Source organism: Triplophysa dalaica, chromosome 22 (genome assembly GCF_015846415.1).
Source record: "Triplophysa dalaica isolate WHDGS20190420 chromosome 22, ASM1584641v1, whole genome shotgun sequence".
NCBI classification, from domain to species: Eukaryota; Metazoa; Chordata; class Actinopteri; order Cypriniformes; family Nemacheilidae; genus Triplophysa; species Triplophysa dalaica.
This window is the reverse complement of record NC_079563.1, coordinates 17,831,632-17,852,702: the sequence shown is the minus strand read 5'-3', so window position 1 is coordinate 17,852,702 and position 21,071 is coordinate 17,831,632. Positions and strand designations below refer to the sequence as shown.

At 38.1% G+C, this 21,071-nt stretch overlaps 3 protein-coding genes across 7 annotated transcripts; 2 read left to right on the top strand and 1 right to left on the bottom strand.

The window, feature by feature from the left end:
- Window positions 1-196: 196 nt before the first annotated feature.
- Window positions 197-4,880, bottom strand: ddx56 (DEAD (Asp-Glu-Ala-Asp) box helicase 56). The gene is made up of 14 exons (XM_056736977.1): window positions 4,745-4,880; window positions 3,848-4,009; window positions 3,612-3,766; window positions 3,329-3,496; window positions 3,118-3,208; window positions 2,797-3,038; window positions 2,244-2,384; window positions 2,022-2,135; window positions 1,827-1,921; window positions 1,315-1,388; window positions 1,127-1,216; window positions 942-1,047; window positions 740-834; window positions 197-499 (listed from the first exon to the last, which is right to left on the bottom strand). The coding sequence occupies exons 1-14, from the start codon at window positions 4,799-4,801 to the stop codon at window positions 416-418; spliced, it is 1,674 nt and encodes a 557-aa protein (XP_056592955.1). The 5' UTR covers window positions 4,802-4,880; the 3' UTR covers window positions 197-415.
- Window positions 4,881-4,939: 59 nt separating this feature from the next.
- ccar2 (cell cycle and apoptosis regulator 2) lies at window positions 4,940-13,036 on the top strand. Of its 4 annotated transcripts, none has more exons than XM_056736972.1 (19): window positions 4,940-5,154; window positions 5,406-5,458; window positions 5,558-5,643; window positions 5,725-5,839; window positions 5,962-6,097; window positions 6,167-6,284; window positions 6,728-6,877; window positions 7,027-7,237; window positions 7,322-7,432; window positions 8,303-8,466; window positions 8,582-8,708; window positions 8,797-8,925; window positions 9,489-9,626; window positions 9,727-9,960; window positions 10,040-10,186; window positions 11,090-11,198; window positions 11,282-11,479; window positions 11,695-11,867; window positions 11,950-13,036. In XM_056736972.1, exons 2-19 carry the CDS (start codon window positions 5,447-5,449, stop codon window positions 11,992-11,994), a joined length of 2,403 nt encoding a protein of 800 aa, XP_056592950.1. In that variant the 5' UTR covers window positions 4,940-5,154; window positions 5,406-5,446; the 3' UTR covers window positions 11,995-13,036. The 4 variants fall into 4 exon arrangements, with proteins under 4 accessions (XP_056592950.1, XP_056592954.1, XP_056592951.1 ...); XM_056736973.1 differs by having other exon boundaries at window positions 5,003-5,154; window positions 5,429-5,458; XM_056736974.1 differs by lacking the exon at window positions 5,406-5,458 and having other exon boundaries at window positions 5,003-5,154.
- A 531-nt stretch (window positions 13,037-13,567) lies between these two features.
- erap1a (endoplasmic reticulum aminopeptidase 1a) lies at window positions 13,568-20,963 on the top strand. 2 transcript variants are annotated; one of them, XM_056736971.1, is made up of 19 exons: window positions 13,568-13,795; window positions 13,930-14,453; window positions 14,537-14,675; window positions 15,990-16,124; window positions 16,232-16,352; window positions 16,473-16,627; window positions 16,707-16,820; window positions 16,897-17,028; window positions 17,106-17,237; window positions 17,330-17,410; window positions 17,544-17,701; window positions 18,450-18,535; window positions 18,619-18,802; window positions 19,030-19,186; window positions 19,495-19,679; window positions 19,753-19,914; window positions 19,995-20,135; window positions 20,415-20,496; window positions 20,635-20,963. In XM_056736971.1, exons 2-19 carry the CDS (start codon window positions 13,990-13,992, stop codon window positions 20,782-20,784), a joined length of 2,778 nt encoding a protein of 925 aa, XP_056592949.1. In that variant the 5' UTR covers window positions 13,568-13,795; window positions 13,930-13,989; the 3' UTR covers window positions 20,785-20,963. The 2 variants fall into 2 exon arrangements, with proteins under 2 accessions (XP_056592949.1, XP_056592948.1); XM_056736970.1 differs by having other exon boundaries at window positions 13,901-14,453.
- Window positions 20,964-21,071: the final 108 nt, after the last annotated feature.

Here is a 21,071-nt window from a genome sequence, read left to right as displayed (position 1 = left end):
CGGGTTGTTCTGTATTAACTACAGCTGTTAAATCTGTGAGTCTTTTTCATTCAGATAAAAACAATCAAGGCGAGGAAGCATTCAATTCTTAAAGTTAAAAAGTGTTCATATCCTCTTACAAACAAAATGTCTAATTTATGATCAAAACGAGAGCTTGTTCTCATAATAAATGTTTATGATTAACAAACACAAAGCATTGAATGAAGTACACTTTTAGTAATGATGAAAGATACAATATTACAATACCCATCAAGAATATTTCAAACATATAGTGAGACGTCTGATTCAAATATAATTTATACTTATAACATCCGTCACACTCTGTGCCTCTTCTTTCACTGTACACAATCGGCATGGTTAGTTTTCCACAATGCATAAGTTCTGAATTACTACACAGTTCAGAAATCATCTGCTGTTAGGATTTACTGCTCTTCTTCTCTGTATGTTTCTTCTTACTGTATCGGAAACTCTTGAGTGGATTTTTGGTTTTGAAATTCTTCTGCAAACAAAACGATAACACATACAGCGGAGCATTTATTTAATGTGTCATCATCTACTTATATTTACTTAAGGTCTACTCATAGACCTTATGTTTTTTTTTACGTTTTCAAACAATTAACAAATAACAAAATACTACTCTAGGAAGATATTGAGAAAGAGGTTACATTGCAAATAAAATAATTAATTAATAATAACATGTTTTAATGTTTTTAAGAAGACGGAAAACCTGTTTTCTCACCTTAAAGCTGCTTCTCATCCCATCCACTCCTCTTGTTCTGAACCTTCGCTTTCGTCCGTACAGTGGATTGACAAGACTTTTCAATGCATTCGGAACTAAAACAGAAATGAAAGACTCAAATCAGTTATGCCTAATATTTCATTCTATTGATGACGAATATTCAGAAAAAAAACAATTTGTTTAAATCAAAGAAACTTCATACTCAGGTACTCTGGGACATTTTTCAGATGAGGTTTGATAACGGCGGGATGAAGATCTTTATCGTGTCGTAACAGCTGGAGATCTCTGGGATTGTCGTCGAAGTACGTCTGCAATGGATTAAATCAGTAACTACAGACACTCAAAAACAGAGATGAGCTTCAATATGGCGAACAGAGACAATCAAACCTTCAACTTCTCTGAATTCAGAAGCTCCTGTTTGATCTCCTTCAGTCGGGCCTCTTTCACCGCCTGTTTCGTCACCGATCTCATTGCATCCTGCACATATTACAACACACGAGAGACTCTGTACTTCAAATGAACTAAACTATTAACTGATGTGAAAAAGCTCAACTACAATCCGGTGACAATCGTACCCGACATCTGTATCTGAACGCTTCGATTTCCTGCATCTTGAAGCCGTACGGTTTCAGGACGCAATCTGAGGCGTCTGTATATACAGAAGAAAAAACGTTTTGTTTTGCAGGTCTTAGATCTATAACATTATATCGAAAAATATATACATATATTAAGTTTAGTTTAAAATTAGTACATAAGTATTAATGATTTGCAATACATCTTAAAATTTTACAGATTATTACTAAGCCTTTCCAATTTTATTTTGTATTATTTTCTATCTATCTGATGCAAGATAAGATAACAGTGAATATCCCAGAGATAAATGGGATCATAAAAAAATGATACATAAAGTCAAAGAACTATAGGTAAAGGGTCAAAGGTCACACAAGGTGGTTTGGTAGTATACATGGTCAACCAAGGCTTATAAAGTGACTTTTTGAATTATAGACCATGGTAAAAATGTTATAGGCACGTGATAAACTTAATTAAAATGTTTGTTAAATCATTTTTGATCAGTTATAGACTTTACCTCCAATGAGAGCCCTTTCCACCTCTTCAAGCAGAGAAAGTTCTGTGTGAGATATGAGTGACAGAGCAGTGCCAGGTTTGTCTGCCCGAGCCGTTCTGCAGAGAGCCATGAAAATTTAGAGCCAAACTTGCGATACTTCATTTAACTTCTCTGACCTATAATAAAAACGATCACTAAATATCTAAATATGCTCACCTGCCGACACGATGGATGTACGACTCGACTGATGATGGGAAATCAAAGTTGATGACATTGAAGACGTTGTGAAAGTCAATCCCTCTGGAAACACCATACTCCTTGTCTTTGCCTCTGGGGGGAAAATGTTTTCAACACATTACAACATTATCCTTTAGGATCAAACAATTACATTTGATTTTAAGTTGTAATATGTAAAGTACTATATTTAGTTAACCGTACTTTCCACTTTTCCCTGCTTTCTTTTTATTTCCTTTTCCCTGGGATTTCTGGGAACTTGAAGCAGGACTTTCTAGTTCATGTTCGTCTGTGGCAATGATGTAATCGTAGAATCCATGATTAAACTGAGAGATGATGTGACACCTAAAAAATTATATAAACATAATTTATAATTCACATCATTTTTGAACCTTCTGTCATTATTCATTGGGGCAGAACTAGATGTTTGTTTAAAGGTACAGTGTATGAAATTTAACATCATCTAGATGTGAGGTTGCAAATTGCACCCAACAGCTCATTCCACCCCTTTCAAAGCACTACGGTGGCAGACACAGGACTAAGATGCCGTTACTTTCTTTGCCGAAAGAGATAACGTATAAATAAATAAATAAAGTCATTTTTATGTATATAATAAGCATTGCTGTCAATAGATCCTCCAAAAAAATTAACACGCCACCTTTAAAGATTAGTAACCAGTCTTTCCGTTTTGTTTAATTTCTTTAGTGACAGATTCAAGATTTAAGAAACTGGAATTTTAAAGTTTCTTCTTTCGCACCTGGAGTGAACTGGCAGTTCCGAGTTCAGGACGCATGCAGGAATGCTAAACTGCTCCAGAAACAGTTTGAGTCTGTAACATCGTTCCACAGCGTTGACAAATATGAGCGTCTTTCCTCGAACCAGGCCGAGCTTCAGGAGGGTGTAGATGAGCAGAAACTTGTCCTCCTCCTCACACTTCACGCTGTACTGCTGGAGCTGTGAAGCGTCTGGAAGCTGAGAACCCTGCAGCTTCAACGTAACCTACACCACATGACAAACCATTAGATTCAGATCCATCAAAAACACACAAACCCTGCATGTTTCCTTGTTCTTCACTCACGGGATTATGAAGGACGAGGTCTTTCAGAGCCTGAACTTCATCGTTCAGTGTAGCAGACATGAGGAAGGCCTGATATATCTTGGGTAGATGACTGAAGAGAGAAAACAAAATGGAACTTCATGCTATGAACATTTAGACACACCAGAGTCTGACGATGGCTTTTGTCTTGTCTGATATATTACTAATGAGTGAAAACAAGCCTGTCACGTACCACAGCAGGATTTTCAGGTCGCCTTCAAACCCAAAGGAGAAAAGCAGATCGGCTTCATCAATGACCAGAACTTCTAATGATGAGAGCGTCAGATTCTGAGCACTGATGTGAGCCTGAACTCGGGATGGCGTGCCAACCACAATATCCGGTTTCTCCATTAAAATGGGCCTATGGAGGATTCACGTGCACTTAGGATCATCAAGAACTGATTTATCAGACTGATATTAAACTGACATCAAGAACAACGGGAAACCAGCCTCAAAGATCACCCCGCAGTACTCACTTCTGCGCCGATATATCCGCTGTGCTGGAGATGTCTGCAACTCTGACATCTCTGCTACAGAATGCCGTCAGCTGTCTGATCATGGTCTGGACCTGCTGGCCAAGTTCTTTGGTCGGGACCAGGACCAGAGCTCTAACCGCCTGCTCACGAACCGTCTGTCATAGCAAAGAAACAAGATAAGCAAAACCTATATTCTAGGGCCGTGAGTTATCGCAATAAAAACAGCCCTGTGTTACCTGTTTGGAGGTGAGGATCCGCTGGATTACTGGTACGGCATAGGCTGCGGTTTTTCCCGAACCGGTTCGAGCTCGGGCCATCAGGTCTTTCCCTTCCAGTGCCAGTGGAATGGCTTTCTCTTGAATGAGGGTGGGATGAGCCCAGCCCAAATCAGCCAGAGCCTGAAATAAACACATAGTCAAGCTCAGCATTTAAGTTAATTACAATTACAGTGATTTTGAAGTATTTCTGTTATTATCTCACAGAAAAAATACTGTAGGAGATTTACTAAAGTAAAATGTAGAACAGTGTAATACATTACAGTAATTAATTACTACACATGGTAAAGCAAACTCCAGTATTTTGCATTATTAACTATAGTGAACTGTTCAACTATATAGTACTATAACTATGTAGTTTAATATTATCTAACTATGGTAAGGGTAAAAAACACTACGGTATCTTGGAAAATTACAATCCTAATAAATACCAATTATAATACTTCTTTATTTTTGTGTGGGGAATTACGTTGTTGTTGTTGAGCTTTACTGTAATAGCTCTAATATAAATACTTCCAGAAGCTATGGTTAAGGGGTAAGACGTTGGTCAAAAACATTGCAAAGTAGCAACATATATAGTTTCCTTAATACAAGACACGCTGTATTCTTGTAGAAATAACTTGTGACATTTCTAATAAATCGATTACAGAAAATAATTTAAAAGAATAAAAAAGAATAACGGACAAAAGATGTTTGTAAACTGTTAAGTTCATTCGGCTCAAACATGACAGTCCCGATCCCACAGACGCATGTAAACAAAACCCAAGCAGATACCGACAAGTCAAACACGACAAACAGATTTCTAAAAATCTATACCATATTCCGAAAGAGACATCAGTTATAACATATTTATTTTACCTTTAACATTCGATCATCTAAACCCATCTCATGAAACTCCAGCCTTAGCCCCTCCATCTTCACACGTGTGTCTGCGGACAGGCAGACAATCGAGTGAGTTAACAGACGCCGCGGCGCCACCTGCGGCACTGGAGGAAAACTGCAAGGTCAAATCAAAACAATTCAAATGTGGCGGTTTATTAAGGTTATAACATCAATATATGAATAAAGATACTACGTTTTTTAATTTTTGTACGGTATCAAATATCGTATTTATAATCGCATGCATTTTGAAGCGTTTTAGCGCTGTGGCTGTAGTAACGACAAATGACCGCGGGAGTCGCTGTTGCACCGAACGCCCTCTGATGAACTGACACAAGACAAACAAAAGCGTCAGTGTGGAAGAAAACCACAGCGGATACAAAATACAAGTAAGTGTGTGCTTTTAAATCTCACATCATAGAATTTAACATCCATTATAATCAATCAGACGAGAATAAAGATCTATGTATGAAGAAGAGGGCTTTAAACTGACATTAGCGTCGTACACACTTATACCAAACGTACTACTGTTGAGCAATCACATAATGTCAAACAACATTGGCACTGAATAATCATAGTAGTAATTCTTTCTGATACATTTAATTTTATTTAATGATATATTGTCTATACCTGCACTCAGAATACTTTTTTGTGCATGCAAAGGAGAAAGGAAAATCTGATATGGAGACTCAGGTATACAGGATTAGATTGTATTTTATAATCTCATGCATGATAAAGAAGATACAATTTCTCATATGTTAGTGTGTAAATGCTGAATGATGCTGTGTTCAGATGCGGCAGCGGGTTTTTACCGGGGTGGTCACTCAGATGCAGGAGCATCATGGGATTGTTGATCAGGAGGTTCATTTCCCAGTGAGGTGTGTGTCTGTGATATTCCAGCAGACAGTGGAATAAAGCGAGATTTGATCTTCAGTGGAGTGTTTGTGGTTGTGTTGCAGTGTTGTGGTGGGTCGCGTCCCGGTGGTGGGGGAAAAGGTCCTGGTAAAGGCAGTTCAGGACCCCTTGAAATCCATAAACTGGATGGCTCAGAGGGTCCAGACCCTCAACGGACAGGTATAATTTCTTTGCCGTCATGATTAAACTGACATTTAAAGAGATCGTTTTCCTAAAAATAACTGTCATCAGTTATTCGCTGTTTTGTATGTTTGAGTAGTTTTTTTATTCTGTGTGACCAGCCCTTTAAATCTCCTCCTCCACTGCTGCCGTCCATGTCTACAAACACGAAGCCTGGAATTTTAGGAAATAAACCACAACCACTGTTGAAATCTCCTAAGATCCCACCACTGATTCCCAGCATGCAGCCAAATCCAGGTATGTGATAGACTGATGCAAAAGTTTTCTGTATGGCATTGTGATCACGTCTGATGTGTCGCGTGACAGGTGGTATGATCCAGATGCCCCATCATCAGCAGATGCCGTGGAACGGTCCATTTGAAGGTTGGGGCGGGGGGAGAAAGAGACATTTAGAGGTCATGGGTGGACGGAGAGGTGGACGCTGGTGAGTTTGAGTGCTGTTACGAACCCACTGTTAAAGCCATGCTGGAATAGTTTATAGTAACTAGAATGAAAAACAGTTCATTTGCATATTTACTCCAGTTTTGTGGTTGTATTTGACCTTTTGAACTGTTTAAATTCTGTATGTTCTTAATTAGTTGCAGTATTAGAATAGGTCAAAAGTCACCATGATATTGTCTCTGGTTCATTTCTCACAGTTGAAATAAAAAGAGACCATTGCATTATGGGATATAGTAGTCCACACACTATGCTCTTGGGTATTCTGTGTATACAAAACATTCACATACTGTGTGTACATGACACATCCTCTATACTATAATTCTTAAAAAAAAAAGATTTCTGGACAGCGCCTCAGTCATTTTTGGGGACTGCTTTAAAACAGCTGTGTTTTTAACATGGTCGTGCACCTGTGATGCGTTGTGACAGGGAGGACAGCAGCGGAGGTTCGTGGGGAGGAGACCCCGTCCACCAAAAGAGGAAAAGATGGAGGGCCGTCTCAGAGGATGAAGTGCCAAAAAAGAGCGCGTCGATAAACATACACAGCAGGCCTCTCTTCTCCTGCTTCTCCAGGGACACGTAAGTCAGTACTATAATAAAAACAACGATCAACCCTGAACTCTGTCTGGTTCGTATTTCTGGGAATGCTTAAAAGAATATCTCAAGATGAAACTGATATTATACCCTGATTAACCGTCTCTTCAGCATCTCCTTTTGATTTTTTCCAGCCAATCCTGTGACCCTCTGGAGCTGCAGCGGAGGTACCCACACCTGCAGAGGCCCTCAGACCTCTTCCACCTTCAGTTGTCCTGGACCGAGAGTTTCCCTCCCAACCATCCTCTGCGTCTGAGGGGTCCGTGTCTGTTTCACGCGGGGTCACACAAGCCTGAGACTGCAGCAACTGTCAGCGAGTCCACAGATTCCACATTCACCGTGAGGGTACGAGTGATGCGTCTCATTCTCTTCTTGACTATCAGATGCTCTTGACTGGGCTGTAATGATGTGATTCTGTTCTCTCTTCAGGTTCTGTTACTTTCAACGCCGTGTCTTGAGGACTTTTATTCACTGTGTTGTAATCTCTCAAAGGACGGTCAGAGGCAGAAGGATGCTGTTCACCCCACAACACTGTTTAAGGTAAGATTGTCAGGTCTCAGCATCTCTGAGCTCACTTAACATCTGCTTGAAAGAGTTTAGCAACATCTTTGCTTAATCTACTTTATAAATACTGTGAAAGTGATACTAAATCCTCTTTTTCAAGTGTGGTACCAAGTTTCAAATATTTTATAAATGTTTATTTAATACACAATTTTAAAATAAAAGAACTTAGTAACTTTAATACTGTTTATTTTTCAATGTGATTTTTTCTTGCTTTGTTTAAAACAAAATTAAGTTATTGTGTAATAATGATCTTTTTTTTTAAGTTTGCTTGTATCATGAATGAGTTTACCATAAATAGCCTACAGTGCTGATATGTTGAAAAAAAAAAACTAAATAAATTAAAATGTCTGATATAATATGTTCTTAATTTATTATTTTCTTTCTTAATTTCATTAATTGTTATCTGTAGTGGGGGGGTGTGACCCAACAGAAAAAAAAGATTTACATTTAGTTTTTATACTGTTTCATACGTGTAAGAGATTTTTAATAAATATGATTTTTATGGTGAATATGTCAATTATTTTTCATTTCATAATTGTTACGCGTAACATTCCCAACATGATTCATGACACAACAGAAAATTGAAAACACACAAAAATTCTTATATAATTTCAGTTGTTTTGTAAATGTTTCATAAATACACAAATTTTGAAGTGTTTAATTTTATTGATATTGTTTTATACATAGTTCATTTATTATAATGTGACCTTAACAAATGCAGAATATCATTCTATGAATCTATCTTATTAATAATATAATATTACAATCTCTCTCTCTCTCACTCTCTCTCTCTCACTGTCTCTCTCTCTCTCTCTCTCTCTCTCTCTCTCTCTCTCTGTGCTTCAGTTTATGGTGATAGACATCGGAGGGGAACTTCATCTCCCGGGGGGTTCCTGGTCATCCAGTACTGATGGAGCAGAGCCTGTGAAGGACAGTCAGACTCTGATCAACACTGCCGTCCGTTGTGTGAAGCATCAGACAGACGTGGACCTCTCAGCCTGCACACAGTGGTCTGTCTTTTCCTCTTACCTTTTTCGTGAACTTTACTTAAACTCTCGATTTTATTTCTCAGTCTATATACATTTACAACATTTCTCATTTACCTCTCTTTCATTATCTTTAAAGGCATCGGATGGCTGAGCTCAAATATCTGTCTGAAGGAAAAACAGAGACGGTCGTGGTGTTTTTGCCAGATGTGTGGAGTCTGATACCAACAGAGACAGAGTGGACACATTTACGGCATGAACAGCAGGTACAGACTACAGAAATTGTTCAATGGTGAGATTTTTTGAGGGAGTATCACATCAAAGAAGATCTGTTTTTATTTTTGTGTAATTCAGAATGCTGAATCGACACCTCCCGAGGTTCCGTCTTTGGTTTTTAATCCAGCTGCTGGTGTGAATCTGTCTGTCGTGTGTCTGTCATCACTGTTGGAATTGCAAAGCACTCAGACGAGAGACAGCTGTGAGGTCAGTCCAGTCAGAATAAACAAAGTCTTACAATTTAAAGAGAATTGTGCACAATTGTGCAAAATGACATGTTCTTAATCTTTCATCAAAAAGGATATCTGCCTTTAAAACAAGTTTTCCAAGGCTGTGTCAATGGGAAAAATTAAGCAATATTATAAAGCTGTAGTTCTCAACAGGGGGGCCGGGGCCCAAAAGGTGGCCCCATCAGACTTCCAAGAGGGCCTCAGGGTGACCAATATTTTAATATGAGACAAAATTAGCATTGAATTACATTAAAATGATTTTTTTGATAGTTATTTAAGTTTTTCCAGTTAACAATAAGCTCTAAAATGAGCTTTTGAGGTTTTGGTAGTGGAAGGGGGGCCTTTGAATATTGTACAATACAATGAGGGGCTTGATATAAAGCAATATTATTTGATGTAGGCATGTGACGGTATCAAGTTTTAATCTCACGAATCACATTAACAATACCATGCTTGTTCATTACTGCAATGTATTATTGATAATATGATAATAAAACCTAATGTAATGGTATATCGTTTTATCTATTTTGCTGGTAACAGGTGAGTCTAATGGCGGAGATGTTCAGCGAGATGCTGCAGAGGGATTTTGGTCTTCAGCTGTATCAGTGTCTCTGCAGTCTGCCGCAGGGTCCTAGTGTCTCCCCCTCCTGCCACAAAGAAGACAACAGCACGTCTGTGGTACACAGTCACCATCAGTACATCACACTTTTTAAATTAAGAAAGCTTTCTCATGTGATCAGTTTATTGTACACGCTCACAAGGTAGTGCGTCTCTGCAGGAGGACAAGGCAGAAAAAACTGAACAGCAGCTTGCGAAAAAGAAAGCAACTGATGCTATAAAGAGGAGAGTTAAAGAGACTGATGAGCAGGAAGACACAGATGGGATTTCAGCGAAGGAGAAGACTGAGCCAGCTGAGAAACCATTGGATCATGTGAAAGAGAGTCAAACTCAAACTGGAGGAGGAGACGCTCAGAGCAGCATGACATCGGACAATCAGACGTCTAAAGACAACGTGAGAATCAACTCATATTGTGTCTAGATGTGAGTCTCATGTGATTTGTCTTAACATCTCTCGCTCTCTATGGTTCCAGGAACGTCCACCAGGTTGGACCGCTGAACTTCCTCGTAAAGTTCTTTTGTCATGGACGTTCTTTGACCGGCAGCTGACAGGAAGTGTCAGAGAGCAAGACCTCCTCAACATCCTGCTCTCTCTTGGCCTGTGTATCAGTCCTGCTCAGGTTTGATTTCTTACGTTTCTAAGAATTCTGAATAATTCTGGATGACATTTCGAATTTTGGAAAACTGAAAGATATGCTTTAAAAATGAATGACTCTGATTAATGAAGAACATACAGCCAATGTCTGCTCAGAATAGATGTAATACTGTTTAAACAGCATCTCAGCTTAAGATGTTCCGTGATGAAATGACAAAAAAAATATTTTTTCATAATAAAATATTTGAGATATTTGAGGGTTAAAACACTGACGATGATCACATAGAATTAAATTATTTGTATTTTCTAGTTATAGACGGTTAATCCCCAGTTAACTTCCTGTTTGTGTTTGGCTAGTGTCTAGTAATATAACTATTTATATTTATTTCATTTATGTTAATATTCATTTACATTATAATTTTATTTTATTGTATAATTATTGTCTTAAATAAATGATTTGTTGAATGGGTTCTGTAGTTTGGTCGCATTTGAACAAACCGTACGGTACACTGACATCTAGCGGTTGAGCTTGGTATTGCAGTGTAAATTCAAAATATTGGAGAGACAAGTTTAGCCAAGTAACGGTTCTTTCTCGGTTTCTTTTGCTTGTAATAATCTACAGGCACTCTATTGTTTGTGAATGTGACCCGGAAGTTAAGGTGGGGTCACAAAAGTGGCCGTTGGGCAGCGTTTATTTATGTTGTTAAGATGAAACCGTCTATAATTCCCAAAGTTTCATTTGTGTTTTCCACAGTTTTGATGTGTTTAATTCTATTCTAAAGTGCAGAAAAAAGATTAATTCAGAATGAGATGGTAGTCTGTAACTTGCATAGTTTTATTGGATGCCAAAAAAACAATTGACAGTTTTAAAAATGCTTACTTGATTTCCTCTTCTCATCACTCTTTTCATGTCCTCTTGTGTCATCAGGCGCTAGATCTGGTCAGGAAGACAACGGTCAACGGAATTTGTGTCTACAGAAACCTGTGCAGTCGCTGGACAGACACTGATCACGCAGATGATGTCATCATTGCTGAAGGTGTGTGTGATGTAAACAAACTCTCGCTGTGTTCTTAAACATCCTCGTTGGATTATAAACATATCGCTGTGGGTTTCTCTCAGGGAATAAAGCGCTGTTGCCCGTACAGCCCGGCAAAGAGAAAGCCTCCGCCCGCCGCTCTTCTCCCAATCATAAAACGGATGTAGTGAACTACAAAGGGAACGTCATCAACATACCGAATCTGCTGCGGAGCTTGGAGAGCAGCAGAACAGCCCAACATGAACTAGAGAAACAGATCGCCGCGTTACAGTCCAGACTGGGTAAGACACACCTGTGGTAATGACTCCAAATGTGTCTGCGTCTCAGTGTACACTTAACAGACTTATGCACTTATGCTATATACAGTAGTATGCAACTTGAGATGAGGCCTCAAAGGAAATTACATTAAGGATGTTATGCATTTCTCGTGAGCTCTTAATATTGATCATATTAGAATTTTGAGATCTCCTTTTTTCACCTTTCGTTTGTGATTCAGAGGCAGCAGAGGCGATAGACTCCTCTAGTCAGCAGGATATGAGCCAACATGAAGAGCTGAAGAGGAATTTACAGAAAGCCGAGACGCTTAACAAAACATACGAGAGGAGTTTGAGAGAGAATACGAGCAAGATGATGTCTGTCATTGAGAAGATGCAGAAAATGGTTGAACAGGTGAAGTTCTTGGTCGTTTTACAGGATTATAGATGCTATTTTCGGGTGATTTATCTTGTTCTATTCTGTTTTCAATGTTTAGACAGCAGCCCTCACAGATGCAGAGGATGTCAAAGAAAAGATGTAGAAACTGGAAAACGGCTTCAATTGCAATGCAATCGTGTTTGGATCAATGAGAAGACATGTGAAATAAATGAACGTGTGTAGTGTCTCTTTTTGTTTATTCGCTTGAAGAAAAATATCAGGTTGTTAATGTTTTCCTTCACATTGATATCCAAATTAGACCCTAAAGTTTCATCGTGAGGTGTGAACATTAATTTTTTTTTGAAAGCATAGTGCTTTGATTGTTTATTTTAGATGCCCCTGCATTGACACAAAATGTGGGATTTTATTCAAAATGATTTGGCTTTATTTATTTAGATGTATTTACATGCATTGTGTTTTATTTTGTTAATATGGCAGGCTTGGCAGCTATGAAAATGTGATCCTCCACTAAACTGACAATCTCATAAATAGAAATAGTATGTAGGAAATGCTTCCTGTAAATGCACCCGCGGTCACGTCCAAAATTGATTCTAGATATAAAACTAAGCATATTAAATATCAACTTGTGTAGCTTTATAAGAAAGCCGGTCCTCTTATTGAGCGTTAAGAACAGTTTTTTTTTTAAAGAGAAATACTTTTAGAAGCTTTCCAGTTTGTATAGTATAGTATTAAGTCTAGACTAAACTATACTCATGCAGAAGTTCATATTTCATGAAATACTGTCTGAAATGTAAGCAGTTTGATGCAGAGCTCCGCCCAAAACTGTTTTTAGTGTGCTGCAGTTGTCAGTAGGCTTTCAAATAGTAAGATGTTATTGGTAAAACTATTAAATGTTACTGTCTTTTCCTCAGGGACTATTTATGTTTTTTATTTGCCTGTTTCTGAAGAATTGAATAAGATTTAGCTGTCTTCCAGGATCTAAACAAACTCGTAAACAAATAAGTGTTAAATGAGTCGACAACACAGATTATTTCCCATGTTTTATTATTTTATTTTTATCCAATAGAAATGTCACATTTACATGGTACAAGTCTGAAAATGTATTTGTCACACTTATAATCGGTCCCAATAGAAATAAAAAAGTGTACTAAAATGTTAGTAATAATAAAGGTGCTTCTGTCTGTTGATAGGTTATTTTTTACTATTGTATAGATTTTATATTTATGGAAACTGTATGAAAATACTCAGTGTATGTGTACATACATTTTCCCGTCATCCACAGCAACAGAGGGCGCCATTTCTACCCATTTAATTTTTTATCTTTTTATTTAATTATATATTTAAATAAATATTTTAGAACCGAATTAGAAACATTACAAATGTTCCGAATTTAGAGATTACTTGAACAATAACTCTAAGAATAAATAACAAAAATCTGAATTTAAGCATTAAGACGCGTCCGAAACAATGTTCTTATATATGTGAATATAATAATTACTTATAATCATAAATAATTAATGTGAATTTATAATAATTGATGAATATTTTTATTAGTTTTGAATACGTTGCCTTGCGCTACACATTTCTAGGCAAATACCTAATGAATATTTACAAGCCTTGCTTTCTAACTCGTTTATTCGCGAGCTGAAACCAAACCCACATGCCCAACGTCTGCCTTTCAGCCAATCAGATAAGGCTTCCGGGCGGACGCCGCGTTACGTGATAAATATTCATTTGACAAGACGTACGTTTGCTTAAACAGAACATCGTTTGTATAAGTTATGCGACGTGTTATGAACTGCTAATTGTTGTTATTATATAATAACACATTCCGAGGGCAAAACGAGACATTTTAGCCGTCATGAAACGACTTATGTTGAGTGACGTAATGTTAACGGCTGCGCACTTTCACTTTCAGTTTTACCTCACGACAACGCGCCCAGGTTCGTTGTGAGCTTATAAAGTTTCTGTGTTATTTTATTCGCTGAATTATAGTGTTAAATCGCGCCTCTTTCCTACTAACGTTAACTTTTACGTGACGTGCAAAGACTCACGTTGCGTTCATATCCACTTGCAGATGCTCAACCACGGCAGATGAATCAGACAGACTGACCTCTGACCAGCTAACATCGCAAAGATGATAAAGTGTCTGTATTTCACCTCCCTTACATTTGTCATATTATTATCTGGTCTTTTGGTCGTCAACCATGGAAAAACCATGTCGCCTTTCCCCTGGAATAAGATGAGGTTGCCAGACACTGCGAAACCCCACCATTATGACCTGCTGATCCATCCCAACCTCACCTCCCTGACCTTCACTGGAGCTGTTGAGATCCTCCTGGAGGTTGAGCGCGACACCCGAGCTCTCATTCTCCACAGCAAGAGGCTTCACGTCTCCAGAGCGTTGCTCTTGGCCTCCAGACGTCCTCTGGATCTTCAAGTCAGTGAGTTTGAACCCCATGAACAGATAGCTCTCTTCTCTGATGGTCTGACGTTTGCGCGGGGAAGCCATGTTGTGCGGCTGGAGTTCTCGGCCAACTTGTCCGACAGTTTTCATGGGTTTTATAAAGGCACGTACACCACAAGCAGTGGAGAGGTCAGGTAAGACAAGCCACCTTGTTGGTCATAAATAAACCAGATATTTTCGGGGTCGTTGAAAACAGTCTTGTGTTTTTATTCTGCAGGATGATGGCGTCTACTCAGTTTGAAGCCACCCACGCCCGAGCCGCCTTCCCTTGTTTTGATGAACCTGAATTCAAAGCCAACTTTACAATCCGCATTCAAAGAGAGTCAAGACACATTTCCATATCCAACATGCCCAAGGTATGAATCGCTGCAGCTTCTGTACAGCAAAACTGTTAATTAAACTACATTCACTACGGCCCGGTTCCACAGACAAGGCCTAACCTAATTTAATTTAAACCTTATCCCAGACTAAAATTAGTCTGTTGAATATAAAAAACTGAATAGGGCTTGCCCCAAAATATCTTAAAATATATCAGAGCCATTGTTTTGTCTCAATATGCACACCAGTAAAGTATTTTTTATTAAAGCGACATAAATATCTTAATCCATCAATGGCATAGTCCTGGTTAGAGATAAACTGTGTCTGTGAAACCAGGCCTATGTGTTTTAGTGGTCGTTTAAAGGGGCCATTTGACGCGGCTTAAACAAATATTATTGTTTGCTTTAGATGTAATACAATGTGTACACGATTTATGGTTAAAAAAGCTGTATTTTTACACATACTGTGCTTGTTTTATCGCTTCTTTGCTCTGCCTCTCTGAAACACGCTGATATTTTACAAACTAATCGCTCTGAAAAGCGAGGTGTGCTATGATTGGCCAGATCACTAGTGCTAGTGATTGGTCTAATACTACACGGAAATATAACGTCTCTTACCATATTCGGAACATCAGGCTGCGACGGTATAATGAGATATACAAGACCTGTTGATTTGGGCAGGTAGATTCTGGTTATACGAGGTGTTTCAGGCAGGTCTGGGTGAGCATTAGCTTCTAGATAGAATGCATCTTTTTTTCCGACACTTACATTTTTGCAATTTTACGTGTCTAATACTTGCATGGGCAACTTATAAAACACTACAAAGACAAAGAGGACATGTATTTCCGGCGAATCACCCCTTTAATAGAATTGAATTGCTTTTAATAAAAAAAAATTGAATATTATATCTTTATTGTCTTTGCACACACGTTGCTTACACACACTTTACAAATATGAACGAGTCCACATGTGTACAAAAGCACACAGAATCTATAAAAAAACAAATTATGATTGCATCATGTATCTTTTAATGATGTGGATAGTGTGCAGACTATTATTTCAGTATTATATAACAAGTTTAATTTTCCCAATATAATATCAGAGATTTTTCTCCAAGAGATGTTAAAGGAGAAAAAAAGAAAAAATGTGTCAATTGCGTTCAGATAACTGGATGAAAAAGAGTTACCTTAGGATTGAGATCTCCGAATTTTGATTTGGCTTAAAATGACTGTGTGATATGTGAAACAACTGAGATATTAAAGAAATGTTATTCATATTTTATTTCCTCTGGGCATGTTTTTACATAGATTTTATTCTGTATTTTAAACTGATTTTATTGTATTTATATCTCAGTCGAAAACTGTAAAACTAAGTAACGGACTACTAGAGGATCAATTTGACACGACTGTGAAGATGAGCACCTATCTGGTGGCCTTCATCATCTGCGACTTCCATTCCATCAGTAAAAAAAGCCAGCATGGAGTCGAGGCAAGTGAATAAACTTTCATCATTCTAGAAAAATTCATAATGTCCTCTAAAGTGAATAATACTGCTCTTTTACTACTATACTCAAAGCAAACTGAATCCTCATGTAGATATCAGTGTATACTGTTCCTGAGAAGATCAGTCAAGCAGAATATGCTCTCAACACCGCCGTCACACTGCTAGACTTTTATGATGATTATTTTGACATCCCCTATCCACTTCCCAAACACGGTGAGTTTGAACGTTTTCTTAACTAATGGTTTACTTGAAGATACGTTCATCGTTATTTGGCCAATTAAAAAATGATCAATCATACTCATTAAAGACATTACATGTGTCTTTATCCTGCAGATCTCGCAGCAATCCCAGACTTCCAGTCTGGTGCGATGGAAAACTGGGGCCTGTCGACGTACAGGGAAAGTGGGCTTCTCTTTGACCCTAAGAAATCTTCGTCCTCTGACAAACAGGGCATCACTAAAGTTATCGCCCATGAACTGGCCCACCAGGTCTCATTCAGTATGAATTTGTTTTATGCAGGGATGTAAAATGTAGATGAATTATTTTACACAATCATTTATTCACCAGTGGTTTGGGAATCTGGTCACGATGCAGTGGTGGAATGATCTGTGGTTGAACGAAGGTTTCGCAAAGTTCATGGAGTTTGTGTCGGTCAACATCACCCACCCTGAGCTGCAAGTGGTGAGACAGAATTCACTTATGGCCATACCGCATTTGTTTAATTGGCACGTTCTGAACTCATGATTCTATATTTCAGAGTGATTATTTCATGGGGAAGTGTTTCAATGCCATGTCCGTCGACTCTTTAAGCTCCTCCCATCCTATATCAACCCAGGTGGAGAATCCTGCTGAAATCAGTGAGATGTTTGATGACGTCTCGTACCAGAAGGTACACAAACAATTTCTCCTTAATAATTCACTGCATCAACATCTTCATGTTTTTTGAGCGTTCTTTTTTCTCATAAGGGAGCATGTATTTTAAACATGCTGAGGGATTTCTTGAGCCCGGAAGCTTTTAAGTATGGCATTATACTATACCTGAAGAAACACAGCTACCGTAACACTGTCAACTCCGACCTTTGGGAAAGTCTAACGAATGTGAGTGACTCCTCATTTCTCTGTGGGTTTTCTCAAGTGTTAAACTATTATAAAATCCTGACATGAGGCCAAATGTGTTTCACTCTTGTCAGATCTGCACTTCTGGATCAGATTCTGGAAGACTGAAACTCGATGGATTCTGTTCCAAAAACCCTTCTGAAACTCCAGCATCTGTGAGTGTTCTTTAAATAATTTATCTAGTTGTGATTTATTTTTCTGCGTTATTTTTTGGAGTCTATTCCAATCACATTGAGTCTAGACAGTCACATGACCAACACATCAATGAGTCAGCCATGTTTGCGACAGAAATGGTTTATGGAAGACGGTGTGGACGTGCAAGCTATTATGGACACCTGGACGCTGCAGGAGGGCTTTCCTTTGATTACTGTGGAGGTCAAAGGTCGAGAGGTCACGCTCAAACAGGAGCGTTTCCTTAAGGGAGCAGAATCTTCAAAGAGTTCACAGTAGGCATTGTGTTTGTTTTATACTGATCATTTTTTTTAATAATATACTTTAATTGACCAACTTACAGTTTCTAACAATACAGCATTGTATTTATTTTAGTTACTTTTCATCAAAGCACACTGCATAGAAAACATCTTGCAATAATGTATTTTAATTAGGACTGTCAAACGATTAATCACAAATAATCTCATACAGAATAAAAGTTTGTGTTTAAATAAAATATTTCTGTTTACTGTGCATATTCATTTTGTATTTATAAACATAAAGCCATACATGTATATACAGTATATTTAGGAAATATTTTGATTTATTTATTTATATTTACTAATAACTGAATTTATATTTCACGTTTATTCATTTGTATATTTTGACATTTTCTTGAAGTGTATGTGTTAATAAACCAAAAAATTTATATGCAGTACACAGACATACTTTGTTACGTGAACAAAAACTTTTATTTCGGATGCCCTCATTTTAAATATCATAATACTGTCCTTATAGTTTATTCATTTATTCCTATTGTTATTTTTTAATTATAATGTATGTACAGCTGCTTTGCAACAATGAAAATTGTGAAAAGGGCAATATAATTCAAATACACTGATTTACTGTATATCAAAATGCCTTTATTCACGAATGAGTGCAGAAAGATGACTGATAATACTTTCTGTTTATTAGTCACATTACATATGTATGGTCAAGTGCATTGCATTGTGGGATTTACTTAATAGTTGTTTTTGTCTGTAGGGGCCGAGTCCTCTGGCAGGTTCCTTTGACGTACATCACCAGCCACAGTCGCACAGTCCAACGGTTCCTGCTGAAAAGTGAACGAGGTTTGTGCTGTGATGACAATAAACAAATCAGCCTGTGATTTCTCCTTGTGGTGCATATCTGAGGATTGCTGTTGTTTCCTCAGATGTGTTATACCTGCCGGAGGAGGTTGAATGGGTTAAATTTAACGTGGACCTTCGGGGGTTTTACATTGTGCATTATGAGTCGGGCGGGTGGGATGCATTGATCAAACAACTTCAGCGGGACCACACCGTGTTCAGCAGCAATGACAGAGCCAGTCTCATTCACGACATCTTTCAACTGGTCAGGTGAGACGTTAAGAGCACAGTTTTTTAAGAATGATTTCTACATAAATAGAAACATTTATTATGAAAGTAAATAGGGTCTATTATAACTGCATCTCATCATTCAACTATTATTTAACCCTGAAAATGTAATGTCAATGACTCTGTTTTTCAGTAATGTTTCTTTCATCTAAACTTCTGGTAGTGCCATTGCCTGTGTTCTCAATCTCCTTTTGTTTTATTTCCTTAAGCATTGAGAAGGTTCTTCTGGATAAAGCTCTGAATCTCAGCGTGTATCTCAGTAGAGAGTCTGAGATCATGCCGGTAACGCAGGGCTTCGGCGAGCTGGTGCCGCTTTACAAACTCATGGAGAAGAGAGACATGGAGGAACTCGAGAACCAAATGAAGGTTGTAGTTGCAGACATGACAAATTTGCATATAAGGGAAATGTTAAATACATTATCCCAGTTTAATATGCACTTTAACTGTAAGCCAACAGATCTTTTTTTGCACACGCAAGCCTCACTCTGGCTTTAGGAAATGTTAAAATCTAGTCGTCTGTTTTGGTGACAGAAACTTCACTCTGTATCTTTGAGGATATTGCAAATAAAATATTTTGGTGTCCTTTTGTAAAGTAGTACGATATGATATTAAGCTCTTACAGCCGACTGATGAAAGTGAGTCTTAACAGTCAATCCTGCTTGTGTTTTGAACAGGGTCATTTAGTGAAGTTATTCCAGAGATTGATAGACAGTCAGAGCTGGTCAGATGAGGGTTCTGTGTCGGAGCGTGTACTCAGGAACTATCTGCTGTTGTTCGCCTGCATACGCCGTTACCCGTCATGCGTCAGCACTGCCACAGATCTCTTCCAGAAGTGGAAAGAATCTGATGGCAAAATGTGGTGAGAGTTTGAAACGTTCAGCATTGCATTGTGGGATACAATATTGCACTCGGTTAAACTCTGTTTCATACAGGCTGCCTGCTGACGTCAGTTTGGTGGTGTTCACCGAAGGAGCACGTACAGATGAAGGATGGGACTTCCTGTTGGAGAAATACGTGAAGTCTGTCTCGCCTTCAGAGAAGAGTCTGATCAAAGCGGCTCTGTCCTACAGTCCTCTAGCACATAAACTTGAGTGGTGAGTATAGATTCACGAAACTGAATGTTCAGATAAACGTATTCACTGTTAAATTTGTGATGTGTGATCCGGTTCTCAAGGCTGCTGGAAAAGAGTATAGACGGACAGATACTGAAAACTCAAGATCTTCCGTCACTGCTTATCAGCGTCAGTAAAAACCGAAAAGGTTACAAACTAGCCTGGAGGTTTCTGAAGGCCAACTGGGGTAAACTGGTGAAAAAGTATGTACAGAACTTCTTCCAAACAACTTTTTAAATGAACAGATTTTAAGTTTATTACTTATTGTGCGTTTTAAAAAATGTCTTTGTTGCAATGCAATTGTACAGAAAACAAATTATGAAACAAACAGATGATATTATACAAATGTGTGTGTGGTAAAAAAAAATTACATTTTATTTTAAAATTTAAATCTGTACGAATTATGTTTTGTAGGATTATTTAAACCTCTTTTATTGCACATGAGTGTGTTAAGATTTGTGTTACATTGAACATTCCTCCAGGTTTGATCTCGGTTCATCTGCGATATCTCGCATGGTTGTGGGAGTGACGGATCAGTACTCCACCAGAGAAATGCTTAAAGAGGTACTCATATTTTATTGTACATAAGGGTGCCATAATGAACACTCCCCAACTATAATCTGTGTCAGTGTAAAGTCCAAGAAATACATATCAACCAGCGAAACAATCTGGATTGGTCCCATTGATTTTGTTGTCCTGTAGGTTGAGTTTTTCTTCGGATCACTGACACAGGAACAGGGATCTGGACTCCGCAGTATTCAGCAGGCCCTGGAGAAGATCCAGCAGAACATTCGCTGGATGGACAAGAACGTCCTACCACTGAAAGATTGGCTCGATACACAGAGTTCATGAGGCTCATGACTCCTGAGAAATTCTGAACATTTGTTTAGACTTGAACGTGTCTATTTAATCTAGAAGTGTATTTGGACAAAGTGTTCTTGACAGCTTAAAGCAAATTTGTTTTTTAATCTAAATTAAAGTTTTGAGTTCAATGAATTCAAACAAATACAAATTGACTGAATCTTTCTAAATGCGTTTTGTGTCTTTGTAATCGTTCATGAACATGCCATATTTATTTTAACCCTCCAACTGTCTGACTTCTGGTATAAAAACCCAAACAAACAATTCCTCAAGAAGAG

Coding starts and splice junctions, on each gene's coding strand:
- ddx56 (XM_056736977.1), bottom strand. CDS start 4,801: ATGGAGGGGCTAAGGCTGGAGTTTCATGAGATGGGTTTAGATGATCGA. Junction 3,209..3,328: donor GACCTGAAAATCCTGCTGTG/GTACGTGACAGG, acceptor TTCTCTCTTCAG/TCATCTACCCAAGATATATC. Junction 3,039..3,117: donor ACCTCGTCCTTCATAATCCC/GTGAGTGAAGAA, acceptor CATGTGGTGTAG/GTTACGTTGAAGCTGCAGGG.
- ccar2 (XM_056736972.1), top strand. Junction 8,709..8,796: donor ATTTACGGCATGAACAGCAG/GTACAGACTACA, acceptor TGTGTAATTCAG/AATGCTGAATCGACACCTCC. Junction 11,480..11,694: donor CGCGTTACAGTCCAGACTGG/GTAAGACACACC, acceptor TTTGTGATTCAG/AGGCAGCAGAGGCGATAGAC.
- erap1a (XM_056736971.1), top strand. CDS start 13,990: ATGATAAAGTGTCTGTATTTCACCTCCCTTACATTTGTCATATTATTA. Junction 16,353..16,472: donor CTATCCACTTCCCAAACACG/GTGAGTTTGAAC, acceptor TTTATCCTGCAG/ATCTCGCAGCAATCCCAGAC. Junction 20,497..20,634: donor CCAGAGAAATGCTTAAAGAG/GTACTCATATTT, acceptor GTTGTCCTGTAG/GTTGAGTTTTTCTTCGGATC.